This window comes from Oncorhynchus mykiss, chromosome 17 (assembly GCF_057628025.1).
Source record: "Oncorhynchus mykiss isolate SJ-2025 chromosome 17, ASM5762802v1, whole genome shotgun sequence".
Taxonomy (NCBI): Eukaryota; Metazoa; Chordata; class Actinopteri; order Salmoniformes; family Salmonidae; genus Oncorhynchus; species Oncorhynchus mykiss.
The window spans coordinates 450,408-466,098 of NC_143038.1; the positions used below are offsets into that span (position 1 = coordinate 450,408).

Genomic DNA, 15,691 nt, shown 5'->3' on the forward strand with positions numbered 1-15,691 from the left:
CCCTAAATGTGTTTAGTCAGGAAACATCAGGGACATTGAATACCAGGGACATTGAATGCCAGGGACATCGAATGCCAGGGACATTGAATGCCAGGGACATCGAATGCCAGGGACATTGAATGCCAGGGACATTGACTTTAAAGTGCAGTCAGACGTCGGCGCATTGTGGTTTGTTTGAATCCCGGGCCCTATTCCCTTCACAACAGACAACAGCCAGTAATTCACCAAGGTGTTTATGCTAGCCTAGCTCAGTGCTGTGACGTCTGTATCCAGTTGGTGGTGTGTTGTGATTCCAGAGTGCTTCAGACTTTCCTTCTGCCTCAGAGAACATGGAACCCATTAGTCCTTCCAGCCTGGGTAAAACAAGACCTTAGGGTTCCTCTAGTTAAATGGAAAACCAATTAAGGCCTAATTTAATTAAATATGTATTACGTTTCAGACAGGAAAAGGGTTTATTGAGGACAGCTTTATTCGCGCTGCATGCCTTTTCTTGTGAGAACCAATCGTGTTAGGCTAGGAGCGCGAAGCTAATGAGAAGGCTACACCAGAGGAACCCATTGTGGGGATAACAAAGTGCCTTTCAATGTTCTGGTGAGCATGGCATCCCAACCGGCTACACCAAGGAAGTCCATTTTCAGAAAGAGTACGCTGAAGTGATTTTCAGAAAGAGTATTCTGAAGTGATTTTCAGAAAGAGCATGCTAGTTTGAGATGCATTTGTCCCTAAACACTGATTTGGGGCCAGTTCTCGTTTTGGCCTCCTAAAAGTTGAAAGTTGATCCTAGATCTGTAATTAAAGCCTGTGTCAGAATGCATACTAAATGCATAAAGCATTTGAAGAGACACTGAGATGTGTAATTCATCCTTCATTCAGGCACCATGTTGCCTTTGTGCCAGAGAGTTCCGTCTCCAAGGCTGCTTAGACATCCAACAGACACAAAACATGGATGTGTGTGCAGTTGTAGTACACTTACCCTTTCTCTCTCCCTCTTTCTTACTGTGTTTGTTTGTTTGTTTGTGTTTGTTTGTTTGTTTGTATCTCTCTCTCTCTCTCAAATACATTTTGTTCAGGTGTACGTCATACTCAAGGGAAAGTGAAAACCAACAGCACATTTGGGAATGTTTTGTGTGTGTTGTCCAAGGTCGTAACATGGCATAAGTTATATCTACTAGACATAAACTGCGTTCAATAGTCAGGGGTTGAAGGCTTGAAAGGCCAGTTGGAGACATTATCTAGCCCAAAGATCAGTGCATACTTGAGTTTCATCTCCCTCACCTCCTCACCCCTCCTCCTCCTCTCTCCTCACCCCACCTCCCCTCTCCTCCTCAACCCTCCTCCCCTCTCCTCACCCCACCTCCCCTCTCCTCCTCACCCCTCCTCCTCCTCTCTCCTCACCCCACCTCCCCTCTCCTCCTCAACCCTCCTCCCCTCTCCTCACCCCACCTCCCCTCTCCTCCTCACCCCTCCTCCTCCCCTCTCCTCACCCCACCCCTCTCCTCCTCAACCCTCCTCCCCCCTCCTCACCCCTCCTCCTCCTCTCTCCTCACCCCACCTCCCCTCTCCTCCTCAACCCTCCTCCCCTCTCCTCACCCCACCTCCTCCCCTCTCCTCCTCACCCCTCCTCCTCCTCTCTCCTCACCCCACCTCCCCTCTCCTCCTCAACCCTCCTCCCCTCTCCGCACCCCACCTCCCCTCTCCTCCTCACCCCTCCTCCTCCCCTCTCCTCACCCCACCTCCCCTCTCCTCCTCAACCCTCCTCCCCCCTCCTCACCCCTCCTCCTCCTCTCTCCTCGCCCCACCTCCCCTCTCCTCCTCAACCCTCCTCCCCTCTCCTCACCCCACCTCCCCTCTCCTCCTCACCCCTCCTCCTCCTCTCTCCTCACCCCACCTCCCCTCTCCTCCTCAACCCTCCTCCCCTCTCCTCACCCCACCTCCCCTCTCCTCCTCACCCCTCCTCCTCCCCTCTCCTCACCCCACCTCCCCTCTCCTCCTCAACCCTCCTCCCCTCTCCTCACCCCACCTCCCCTCTCCTCCTCACCCCTCCTCCTCCCCTCTCCTCACCCCACCTCCCCTCTCCTCCTCAACCCTCCTCCCCCCTCCTCACCCCTCCTCCTCCTCTCTCCTCACCCCACCTCCCCTCTCCTCCTCAACCCTCCTCCCCTCTCCTCACCCCACCCCACCTCCCCTCTCCTCCTCACCCCTCCTCCTCCCCTCTCCTCACCCCACCTCCCCTCTCCTCCTCAACCCTCCTCCCCCCTCCTCACCCCTCCTCCTCCCCTCTCCTCACCCCACCTCCCGTCACCTCCTCACCCCTCCTCCTCCCCTCACCTCCTCACCCCTCCTCCTCCCCTCTCCTCACCCCACCTCCCTGCAGCTCCCCGCAGTGCAGAGGAAATATCCGCCAGCTCAGAGAAGCCTGAGATTGAACTTCACTCAACTCTCTAGTTTTCCCCTATAAAACTGCAACTTAAAGTGGGCACAGCCTGTGTTCACAGTAAAGGCACACCAGAAGTTGCACGGAATTTTCACCACATCCAGGCTTGCGCTCAGCAGACCTGACATTGGCTCAGTGTCGAAAAACATGAGGGAACATTGCTCCTCCCCCCTTTCCACCCTTACACCACCTGCAAACTGGCCTGTTTTAATTAAAGCTATATTTGTCAAGTCATACAATTCTTTATCTTCCCTTTTTCTCTCTCTTTTCTTCCCTCTATCTTTTCCCCTATCTCTCCCCCCCTAAGGTCTTTCCCTCTATTGCACTATTGCAGACACACAGGGTCATCACGATAGTTTTTGAGTGACAGGCTGTGAAGTTCAAGTTTTTGTTAATTTAGGGATTATTTGGATAGTGTCCGCATACACACTTCCCCCTCGTCCTCATCCTCATCCTATGCAATACTGCATTATCCTAGACCCCGAACCCCTTACCCCATGCATCAAAACACCAGACACTACTCCAGACTTGACTTTCCTTACAGCCATTCCATGTATGCTAGCAAGTTCAAATGAGAGGAAAGACATACCATTCAGAATAATGAAAATGCACAACAGAAGAAAAGGAATCACACAAGAAACTCTACTGTCTGCTTTTAACACTATTCTTAATGCTATTCTTAATGCTATTCTTAATGCTATTCTTAACACTATTCTTAATGCTATTCTTAATGCTATTCTTAACGCTATTCTTAATGCTATTCTTAATGCTATTCTTAATACTATTCTTAATGCTATTCTTAACACTATTCTTAACACTATTCTTAATGCTATTCTTAATGCTATTCTTAACGCTATTCTTAATGCTATTCTTAATGCTATTCTTAATGCTATTCTTAACGCTATTCTTAACACTATTCTTATTGCTATTCTTAACACTATTCTTAATGCTATTCTTAACGCTATTCTTAATGCTATTCTTAACGCTATTCTTAACACTATTCTTAATGCTATTCTTAATGCTATTCTTAACACTATTCTTAATGCTATTCTTAACGCTATTCTTAACACTATTCTTAATGCTATTCTTAATGCTATTCTTAACACTATTCTTAACACTATTCTTAATGCTATTCTTAACGCTATTCTTAATGCTATTCTTAACGCTATTCTTAACACTATTCTTATTGCTATTCTTAACACTATTCTTAACACTATTCTTAACACTATTCTTAATGCTATTCTTAATGCTATTCTTAATGCTATTCTTAACGCTATTCTTAATGCTATTCTTAATGCTATTCTTAATGCTATTCTTAACGCTATTCTTAATGCTATTCTTAACGCTATTCTTAACACTATTCTTAATGCTATTCTTAATGCTATTCTTAACACTATTCTTAATGCTATTCTTAACGCTATTCTTAACACTATTCTTAATGCTATTCTTAATGCTATTCTTAACACTATTCTTAATGCTATTCTTAACGCTATTCTTAATGCTATTCTTAACGCTATTCTTAACACTATTCTTATTGCTATTCTTAACACTATTCTTAATGCTATTCTTAACGCTATTCTTAACACTATTCTTATTGCTATTCTTAACACTATTCTTAATGCTATTCTTAACGCTATTCTTAATGCTATTCTTAACGCTATTCTTAACACTATTCTTAATGCTATTCTTAATGCTATTCTTAACACTATTCTTAATGCTATTCTTAACGCTATTCTTAACACTATTCTTAATGCTATTCTTAATGCTATTCTTAACGCTATTCTTAATGCTATTCTTAATGCTATTCTTAACACTATTCTTAATGCTATTCTTAACGCTATTCTTAATGCTATTCTTAACGCTATTCTTAACACTATTCTTAATGCTATTCTTAATGCTATTCTTAACACTATTCTTAATGCTATTCTTAACGCTATTCTTAACACTATTCTTAATGCTATTCTTAACACTATTCTTAATGCTATTCTTAACGCTATTCTTAATGCTATTCTTAATGCTATTCTTAATGCTATTCTTAACACTATTCTTAATACTATTCTTAATGCTATTCTTAATGCTATTCTTAACGCTATTCTTAATGCTATTCTTAATGCTATTCTTAACACTATTCTTAATGCTATTCTTAATGCTATTCTTAATGCTATTCTTAATGCTATTCTTAATGCTATTCTTAATGCTATTCTTAACAAACATCCTCAGCCAAGCATCCAACAGTCTATAGAACAAAAAATGCTCTTCTTTCACAAAACACACAAACATAAACTCAGCAAAATAAAGAAATGTCCCCTCACTGTCAACTGCATTTATTTTCAGCAAACAGAACATGTGTAAATATGTGTACTGTGTAATGTGTAAATATTTGCATGAACATAGCAAGATTCAACAACTGAGACATAAACTGAATAAGTTCCACAGACATGTGACTAACAGAAATGGAAAAATGAACAAAGGGGGGATTAAAATGAACAAAGGGGGGTCAAAATGAACAAAGGGGAGTCAAAATGAACAAAGGGGGGTCAAAATGAACAAAGGGAGGGTCAAAATGAAGTAACAGTCAGTATCTGGTGTGGCCACCAGCTGCATTAAGTACTGCAGTACATCTCCTACTCATGGACTGCACCAGATTTGTCAGTTCTTGCTGTGAGATGTTACCCTACTCTTCCACCAAGGCACCTGCAAGTTCCCGGACATTTCTGGGGGGAATGGCCCTAGCCCTCACCCTCCGATCCAACAGGTCCCAGACATGCTCAATGGGATTGAGATCTGGGCTCTTTGCTGGCCATGGCAGAACACTGACATTCCTATCTGGCAGGAAATCACGCACAGAACGAGCAGTATGGCTGGTGGCATTGTCATGCTGGAGGGTCATGTCAGGATGAGCCTGCAGGAAGGGTACCACATGAGGGAGGAGGATGTCTTCCCTGAAACGCAGTGTTGAGATTGCCTGCAATGACAACAAGCTCAGTCATATGACGCTGTGACACACCGCCCCAGACCATGATGGACCCTCCACCTCCAAAATGGATCCCGCTCCAGAGTACAGGCCTCGGTGTACTCACCAGGGGGGAATCCGATCATCACCCCTGGTGAGACAAAACCGCAACTCATCAAAGAAGAGCACTTTTTGCCAGTCCTGTCTGGTCCAGCAACGATGGGTTTGTGCTCATAGGCAACGTTGTTGCCGGTGATGTCTGGTGAGGACCTGTCTTACAACAGGCCTAGAAGCCCTCAGTCCAGCCTCTCTCAGCCTATTGCGGACAGTCTGAGCACTGATGGCGGGATTGTGCGTTCCTGGTGTAACTCGGGCAGATGCTGTTGCCATCCTGTACTTGTCCCGCAGGTTCGATGTTCTGATGTACTGATGTTGTGCAGGTGATGTTACACATGGTCTGCCACTGCGAGGACAATCAGCTGTCCGTCCTGTCTCCCTGTCTGTCTTAGGCGTCTCACAGTACGGACATTACAATTTATTGCTCTGGCCACATCTGCAGTCCTCATGCCTCCTTGCAGCATGCCTAAGGCACGTTCATGCAGATGAGCAGGGACCCTTGGGCATCTTTCTTTTGGTGTTTTTCAGAGTCAGTAGAAAGGCCTCTTTAGTGTCCTAAGTGTTCATAACTGTGACCTTAATTTCCTTCCGTCTGTAAGCTGTTAGTGTCTTAATGACCGTTCCACAGGTGCATGTTCATTAATTGTTTATGGTTCATTGAACAAGCATGGGAAACAGTGTTTAAACCTTTTACAATGAAGATCTGTGAAGTTATTTGGATTTTTACGAATTATCTTTGAAAGACAGGGTCCTGAAAAAGGGACGTTTGTTTGAGTTTACAAAGAGCGAGGGAAGCAAAAATGTTTACTCACCAGCAATTTCCTGAGGAATTTGGAAAGTTAATTTTTAAAAACCTGCCCTGTCTGAAAATCACAATGGCTGCTTTGAGACTCTCAGCTGGAACAGTGGTGCCACCTGCCAGGAGGAAAAGAATCCCTTCTTTCTTCATCCCTTCTTCCTTATCGGAAATTAACGTAAGAAGAAGGAGGGACCACACAGGTAACAAGTATCGGTACATTACACACACACCACCACTACAACCCAAAGGGCAGAAACTGGTCCAATCAACTTTCCTTCCACGTCATTTCAACCAACAAATTCAAAGTGATGATGTTGAATCAACGTGGAAAACTGATTGGATTTGCATAAAGTCATCAATGTAACAGAATGTTACAACTTTTAACCTGAATCCAATGACATGGTGACATTTTTTGTTGATTTCAAGTTGAATTCACATTAGTTGACAACTCAACCAGATGTAAATCAAAACTAGACGTTGAACTGACGTCTGAGTCCAGTGTGAAGTTGTTAAAGTTTTACTGATGAATCCATCGGAGGACTGTGTGGCACAACACGTATGCATCATAAAGTCTGGTTGTATCTCTTGTGATTTTTAGGCCTAGCTTAGGACCCTATTTAGACTTGAGATAAGTTGACTTGACATGGGCTTAAGTCCAAAAATGCAGACCCATGTTAAGTCTACTAACTCAAGTCTGAATCGGGCCCCTAGTCATGTGTCTATATGTATGTTCTCAAGGCCTGACTATTGACGACCCAGTGATATATTTGCTGGTCTGGCTACTGCAAACTGCCATGTCATCTCCACAGCGTGGCTGACTCACATACCTGAGACATGAGTCCTGCTCCGAACAGAGCAGAGGGGAGTTCTGTTTCTGTCCATTTATTTGGTTCCCATGGAGACAGACACAGAACAAGATGCCTGAAAAGGACTGGAGAGAGAGAGTGTGGTTTTTGAAAAGACTTCCCCACCCAAAGACCACACAAACAGAGCCCTGTACACTGATTAATCTAAATAAATCAAACGAACAGATGGGCCCCTGACAGCGCATCACACTTCAATACAGTATTACCCTGCTCAGAAACTACAAACTGCATCGATGATTTCCTATCAGGTATATTCAGCCCAAACCTCCCTGACATAGATGTGGCTGTGAATAAATGTAATGAGATCTAACATAAAGCAGAGCCACAAAAGCTAATGGCTGCAATAGAAAAAGCAGTGCTAATTGGAAACCTCAAAAAGAGAAATGGTTGAAGGATATATATTTTTTTGATCTTTATCAAATAGAAAACATCACAAATCACAGGATAGAGACGTAGGGCAACAATATTGTGACACAGTGAAAGAATATACAAACAAAGCCTAAGATGGAAGCATTTTGAGAACAATATGAAAGCGATCGAAGACTCCATTGATGGACCCCAGTTCTGGGAGAAATGGAATGGTCTAAATGGACAACAGAGGAATGTTCTGGAAAACAGAGGAACATTTGAAAAGATCACTTTGAAAGTATCTATGAAACATTACCATCAGAAGAACTTACTTTAAGCCACCAAAACATGCGAGAAAAAACAAAGCTCTATTGAAAACAACCAGAAGCCAATTGACTACCAAATTACACACGCTGAACTTTCAACAACAAAAAGCATGTAGCCCTGATAGCATCAGGAATGAAATGCTTAAACACAGTACTCCTGAGTTGCAGGATGCCTTATTCAAACTATTCAACCTGGTTTTGGAGAGTGGCTGCTTGCCTGATACTTGGAACCAGGAGCTCATAACCCCCGTATATAAAACAGGTGACAAATTAGACCCTAATAACTATAGGAGAATATGTGTCACCAGTAACATGTGGAGACTGTTATACAGACCTTCCTCACACAACATAACGACCGAGTGCGTGAAACGACTCTTAATAAGGATTAAGTCCAACCCTGTTCAACGTCTACATCAACGAACTAGCAGTGTCGTTGGGCCGATCTGCAGCCCCTGGACTCACCCTCAAAGATGAGGTCAGATTCCTGCTCTACGCAAGATGACCTTGTCTTACTATCACCAACAGGGCAAGGTTTACAGGAACAACTTAACATTATTCGGGAATACAGCAACAACTGGGCAATCAATATGAACTTTCAGAAAACCAAAGTTGTGATTTTCCTGAAAAATGCCAGGAATCAGAACAGAAGAAACTCCTTCACCATGGTTGAACATGCCCAACGGTACAACTACCTGGGACTAACAATCAGAGCAGCAGAAACTCCTTCACCATGGTTGAACATGCCCAATGGTACAACTACCTGGGACTAACAATCAGAGCAGCAGAAACTCCTTCACCATGGTTGAACATGCCCAACGGTACAACTACCTGGGACTAACAATCAGAGCCTCTGGTGGATTTGGTCTGGCAGTGAAAAGACTAAAAGAAAAAGCCTGTTATTCCTATCCAAATCTGGTGCTAAATAGTCAACAGTGTAATTTTACCAATTGTACGATAGGGAAGAGATGTTTGGGGTCCAACCTGTAATTACCATTATAAGCATTGAGAGAAAACCCCAATAGAAAATCTGCATTAAGAATTCTGCAGAATGATCTAAATATCCAAAAGAAAGTCCTACATAATGCATGCAGAGCGAAACGCGGAAGATTCCCTTTAATTGTAAAGGGCACTCAAATGTTGTCACCATTTGAAATTAAGCCCCAACACATTGTTACAATAAAAAGCACTGGACACCCAAGAAGAGCCGAACCCTGAAAAGAGTCCCCTATGTCAGCTGTTTAAAACACTAAACAACTCTATTATCCAAACACACAGGGATATCAATCAGATTGTTCCAGAAATGAAAACCTTCTTATTGACAAATTTGAAAAATTAAACAAAAACTCAGAATAAACTAAATTGCTATTTGGGGCCTCAAAAGAGAATCCACATTGGCAGAGATACAAAACAGAGGCAGATCCTGACCAAATACAGGCTCAGCGACCACCAAAAGGTAGACACAAAAAGACATGGCTACCCAAAGAGGAAATGTATTTACTAATGACATAAAGCTGGGAATTATTTAACTGTAGTTCATTATCCTCATTGCATTGTACTGTACTATACTGTATTTACTGAAATGCTGGACCACTATACTGCTTTGGCAATGTCTACAAATTGTATTTCATGACAATTAAGCAATCAGAGAGAGAGAAAGGCAGAGGGAGAGAGAGGAAGAGGGAGAGCAAAAGAGGGAGAGTGAGGGGGAGAGTGAGGTAGAGTGAGGGAGGGAGAGAGAGTGAGGGAGAGAGAGTGAGTGAGGGAGAGTGAGGGAGGGAGAGTGAGAGAGAGAGTGAGAGAGAGAGAAGGAGGGAGAGAGAGAAAGGGAGAGAGAGGGAGGGAGAGAAAGGGAGAGAGAGGGAGGGAGAGAGAGAAAGGGAGAGAGAGAGGGAGGGAGAGAGAGTGAGAGAGAGAGAGTGAGGGAGAGAGAGAAAGGGAGAGAGAGGGAGGGAGAGAGAGAAAGGGAGAGAGAGAGGGAGGGAGAGAGAGTGAGAGAGAGAGAGTGAGGGAGAGAGAGAAAGGGAGAGAGAGGGAGGGAGAGAGAGAAAGGGAGAGAGAGGGAGGGAGACAGAGATACCTTTGAGTCTGTTTACTGTTTTTTGTTGAATTTTTTTTGTTTCTTCTCACTTTTGTTGATCCATTTCACTTGCTCCAGCAATGTAAACATATGTTTCCCAAGCCAATAAAGCCCCTTGAATTGAGAGACAAAGAGTGACACAGAGAGCGAGAGAGAGAGAAGTGGTGTGTGTGTTTTCTAATCCTTGTAGGCTAGTGCTGGTGGGTACTGCAGTCATTTACCAAGCTCCCCACAAAACAAACAACCAGGACTTTAATGTATTCATTTATAGGATTTAAATTGTCTTATGTTTGTCATATTTTCCCATTGGCAAAAACTTCTTGACGATTAAGGAAAAATACAAGAACTTTTGTTCATTCCAGTAACCAACACAGCGTCATAAACCCATCATTTGGGGTTTGGAGTAAGAGGTGGGGGGGGGTTGAAAGGGAGGGGGGGTGAGTTATGCAGTGAAAGTGTGCTTGTGTGTGTGTGTGTGTGTGTGTATTCCTAGCTATAATTTCTGGGAATGGCCTTGCAACAAGCTGGCAACACACATCTATCTGGCTGTTGTTCCTTAAATCCCCAGTCAGTCGGAAAGACTGACTAATGCCCTAATGCTTTTATTACTAGGATCATTAAGCACTGTGTGTAACATTCAACCAGTATTTACTGTATGCTTGAGGACCTGAGGTGAAGTAATGTAATACGTGTATGTATAGTGTAGAGTATGTACAGTAGTAAATGTGTTTGGTCCATATTGACTACTGTGGGGAGTTTAAAGGGGATTTAGTAACTGATGTAATAAATGTGTAGTAAATGTGTTTGGTCCATATTGACTACTGTGGGGAGTTTAAAGGGGATTTAGTAACTGATGTAATAAATGTGTAGTAAATGTGTTTGGTCCATATTGACTACTGTGGGGAGTTTAAAGGGGATTTAGTAACTGATGTAATAAATGTGTAGTAAATGTGTTTGGTCCATATTGACTACTGTGAGGAGTTTAAAAAGGGGATTTAGTAACTGATGTAATAAATGTGTAGTAAATGTGTTTGGTCCATATTGACTACTGTGGGGAGTTTAAAGGGGATTTAGTAACTGATGTAATACATGTGTAGTAAATGTGTTTGGTCCATATTGACTACTGTGGGGAGTTTAAAGGGGATTTAGTAACTGATGTAATAAATGTGTAGTAAATGTGTTTGGTCCATATTGACTACTGTGGGGAGTTTAAAGGGGATTTAGTAACTGATGTAATAAATGTGTAGTAAATGTGTTTGGTCCATATTGACTACTGTGAGGAGTTTAAAGGGGATTTAGTAACTGATGTAATACATGTGTAGTATGTGTATGTAGTACTTGGTCTCACACAATGATGTATATGTCTATGGTGTCAAAAACCTAAAAGACAGAAGCCCTGTTTATACCTGCCGTTAACATGCAACCTTCATTCTGATCTTGACTTGATCGTGTCTGTTTACACTTATAAGATCTGATCACAATCAGATCCCAATGCTTCTTGTAATCGTGTGCACGATCTGAACACAGTCCACATGTTAGAACAAGGTATAAACCAGGCTAGGGAGTCACTGACCAAGATATGACCAATATTTTTTTTCATATTCTCTTTTTATGTCATTTCATATCCAAAACATAAACACTTTTTTACAGAAAAAAAAACATTAAAATAATAAGACAAAGGCTTTCCCAAACTGAAAAGAGAACGTAACAAAGCAAGTTGAAAATATTTCAAAAATGTCCGGTCCCTCATGCTACAGTATATATATCCTGTATAGGATTTCTTGTTCCAGTTTAGGTTCTAGTGAACAGATATATGAGCGTATGGCTCTTGGTTTCTGTTGAATGATTGAAGAAAGACAGTAAAACAAGGAGAGAAAGAAGACAGGCAGTAGAAAATAAGATGGTTGATGGAGAACAGGGATGAATACCTGGGCTGGATTCAAATATTGAATCTCCTTTTTTTGCACACACACGTACACGTACACGTGTACACACACACACACACACACACACACACACACACACACACACACACACACACACACACACACACACACACACACACACACACACACACACACACACACACACACACACAGAGAGAGAGACAGGCAGAGAGAGAGACAGACAGGCAGAGAGAGAGACAGGCAGAGAGAGAGACAAACAGGCAGAGAGAGAGACAGACAGGCAGAGAGAGAGACAGGCAGGCAGAGAGAGAGACAGGCAGAGAGGGAGACAGACAGGCAGAGAGAGAGAGACAGGCAGAGCGAGAGACAGAGAGGCAGAGAGAGAGACAGAGAGGCAGAGAGAGAGACAGAGAGGGATCAAGAAAAGAAAAGAACATCAACAAAAATGAGAGAAAGAAAACAGAAAAAGAAATTGAATGGTGACACATTTGTACTTCCCATTCTCCAAGACAGGAAACAAAGATAAATATATCAGAACGGCGTGATTTTCATTCCGTATGAACTTTTCATAGTCTAGTTGGCTGCAGGCAAGCAAAACAGGCCCGAAAACACAGCCAAGAACCTTGTTGACCGAGACAAAGGGAGGGGTGAAGGAAACAAAGAGAGAGAGAAAAAAGAAAAGGAAAGAGAACGAGGGAAAGAAAATAGAATAAAGAGAAAAGGAGAGAAGAGACAGAGAGAGAGAGAGAGAGAGAGAGAGAGAGAGAGAGAGAGAGAGAGAGAGAGAGAGAGAGAGAATAACAGAGTCAGAGAGAGAGAGAGCCAGAGAGAGAGAGAGAGAGAAGCAGATAGCGACAAAAACAGACAAAGAAAGAGGAAAATAGAAAGAGAGAGAATAAAACAATAAAAAGATACTGGGGATCTCATTGGTTAACTGCGGCCATATCTTCAAAACGCCACAGTCAGTAGCAAGTCAAGGAAATGACTGGTTTCCACTCCTTCGACACATATAGTAAATTGCTCTCAAAGTCTTTGATCTCTGGTGCTTTTTTCGGCATGTGTGTGTGCCACTTTAATGGCTCAGGGTTTGCGGTGACAGAGCTTGGAGGACAGTTTTGGAGCTTGATCGTTCAAAAAGAGACTAGGTTTGTGTCCCAAATGGCACCCTATTCTCTAAAGTACACTACTTCTGACCAGGGCCCATAGGACTCTGTTCATAAGTAGTGTGCTATGTAGAGAATAGGGTATCATTTGGGACAAGGATTGGAGCTAACCATGTCCTTATGTAGCTTTGGCAGGCTATTGTAGTTGGCAGACAGTTTTAGACAGTAAAGAAGAAGAGTGTGGGAGTTTAGAGTTCAGAGTCTGTGCTGTTTCTGATACTTCTTATTCACATTTATTTGGTGAACAATTTCTACATGATGAAAATGTGAAGCGTTTTGGGGTAAATTTAATCTAAATGCAGTAAATTCAGGTGAATTGGAATATGACCTATTTAACAAAGGAAAACTCATCTTTAAAAGTAAACGAACCCTTTCAATTCTAAACTTTCTGAATTGAAATGAAATGGACCCCAACCCTTTGCCGTGTCGAGGGAACAGCACAATTCAATACAGCATCAACATTTCTGACGACAACAAGACAGGAGAAACAGCATGGCAGCAACAGAGAAATCCATGATAAAACAATACATACAAAACACTTTACAAAAACATCATATGAAACCCGCTCGACAACAACCTTCAAATAGCGTCCATCACAGCTACTGACCACGCCGCTAAGGACAGAGGCTTCGTCCCAAGTGACACCCTATTCCCTGTATAGTGCACTACTTTTGACCAGAGCACTAGTCTTTTCTAGTTTTTTCCCTACTAGCACTGACTTGACCGATAGCTTCTTTATTGAGGAAAAACGTACTCATTACGACTGTGATATGTGGTAGTTAAGATGAACGTGGTGGTAATGTCGTCTAAAACTGTATTCTATCCGTGGTACCATCTCTACAGAATCAGCATTTCACCCTGTTGCAGAGAGATTCTCTTCTCTTCAGTGCAAGTTATCCCAGGGGGCAGGTGGGGAGGGGCGCCTCGTTCATTTCCGGAAGTGCTGAACAGTCTACAGAGCACACACACACCTGTGTCTCTATCTCTACCTCTGCACCCCACCTCTACTCCTCCCAACCTTGACTCTGTGCCTTCCCCATACCTCCACCAGCCCTGCTCTCCCAATCTCCTGATCCAGCAAAAGGATTGCAAACTCATTCAATGCAGCTCTTTTCAAAACATCAACATTTCAAAAATAAAAGCATCATTATTACAGCATATCATGTCAATGCAAGAAGGCACTTCCGTTTTCAGTCCGATTATAAGACCCTTTTTGGCATGGCGATTGCACTTTAGGTTTAAATACTTGTTACATTTCTATCAACTTGAACTCTGCTGGATGAGCTAAAACACCCCCCCTTTCACTGCCTCATAATGGTAGAGTCCTCCCATCCACTTAGAGATAACGGGGCGTAGCGTTACCCTCTACAGGGGTAGTTACTTCTGTTCCATTCCATAGCTCTGAATGTCATTGAGTACATTGAGTCTCATTGAGAAATATTAAGAAATCCATGAAGACAACAGACTGAGTTTCTAGAAATACGATGGCTTCAAGGATGCCACATTATTATTCGATGGACAGTGCCCCTGTCCCTTCATGAGGGGGGCCTCATATTCTAAACCACCATTTTGTGGAAGGGGATGTGACGATCCGCCATTTTGTGGCTGGGTCGGGATGGAGGTGTGACAGGGGGTGATATCCGCTCCCTTGTGGGGTAGGGTGCCCCCGTTCCCCACGCCGTTCTCCAGACAAGCCTTAAGGCCCTCCAGTTCCATTGGTCCCATCTCACCCCCTTCCAGCGCCATGTGAGCCCGTCTCCTTCGGAGGAAAAGAACCAGGATGGCCACCGCCGCCACCCCCGTGACCAGGGCGAGAGCAGCCAAGGCTGGGATGAGGGTGTAGGTGAGCTGGCTCTGATCATCCACCTGGGGCTCCAAGGACGAAGCTTGGGGACCTCCCTCGGTACGAGCCTCCATACAAGACCCTCCCTCGGTAGGGCTACCTCCACCGCCTCCACCCCCGTTCACCCTCTCTGCCAGGGGGCTGGCGCACACCGAGTAGGTACAGTTGGGCCGGAGCCCTCGGAGGGTGTATTCTGGGTACGAGGCGGGGACGCTGAGGGACATGGGGCGCCGGTCGGGCCCTGAGAGGTTCCGGTAGGTCAGCTTAATCCCGCGGATGTGCGGCCTCGTCTCGAGGAAACGGTGCAGGTCGAGGAGGATGGACGTGGAGGTCACCTGACGGGAACTGATGTCATTCGGATCAGAGGTTACAATGGGGGCGACCATGGATGCCATAACCTCGGGGGCGGAGGTTTGGAGAGGTGGCTGGTTGTGTTTAGACGACTCCAGGTTCTCGCAGTACAAGCCCATAGTTCCGCGGGGACAGAGACATCCAAGCTGTCCCAGAGGATCGAAGCGGCACGTACCCCCATTGAGGCAGATGTTCGGCGGGCAGATGTGGCCCTCATCCCTGAAAGCGGTAGTCGGAGAAGCTGGAGGAGGGGGACGACTCTCAATGTCTGTCTCCGTTGAGGATGGTTCATCACTAGGGAATGGCGGAGGTGGGGGGATGGCGTTGGTATGTGTGTTTCCAGGGGATGTAGTCGGAATGGGGGGTGCGGAAGTACTCCCCTCCCCTAGGGCATTCGTCATGACAGTGGTCGTAGGTGGACAGCCGAAATCTTGATGGTCCAGCGCCGCCAGCACCTTCAAATCAAATCAAACTTTATTTGTATCCCATTTCATACAAGCCAGCAAC

General features: G+C 44.1%; 1 protein-coding gene across 1 annotated transcript in view; it reads right to left on the reverse strand.

Annotated features, from left to right (window-relative positions):
• Nucleotides 1-13,418: 13,418 nt before the first annotated feature.
• The window catches only part of LOC110485558 (vasorin), a 35,964-nt gene continuing 33,691 nt past the window's right edge, over nucleotides 13,419-15,691 (reverse strand). Inside the window, exon 5 of the mRNA XM_090204339.1 lies at nucleotides 13,419-15,639. Within this exon, the coding sequence (XP_090060465.1) occupies nucleotides 14,464-15,639 (1,176 nt within the window). The 3' untranslated portion in view covers nucleotides 13,419-14,463. The remainder of the gene's footprint in view (nucleotides 15,640-15,691) is intronic.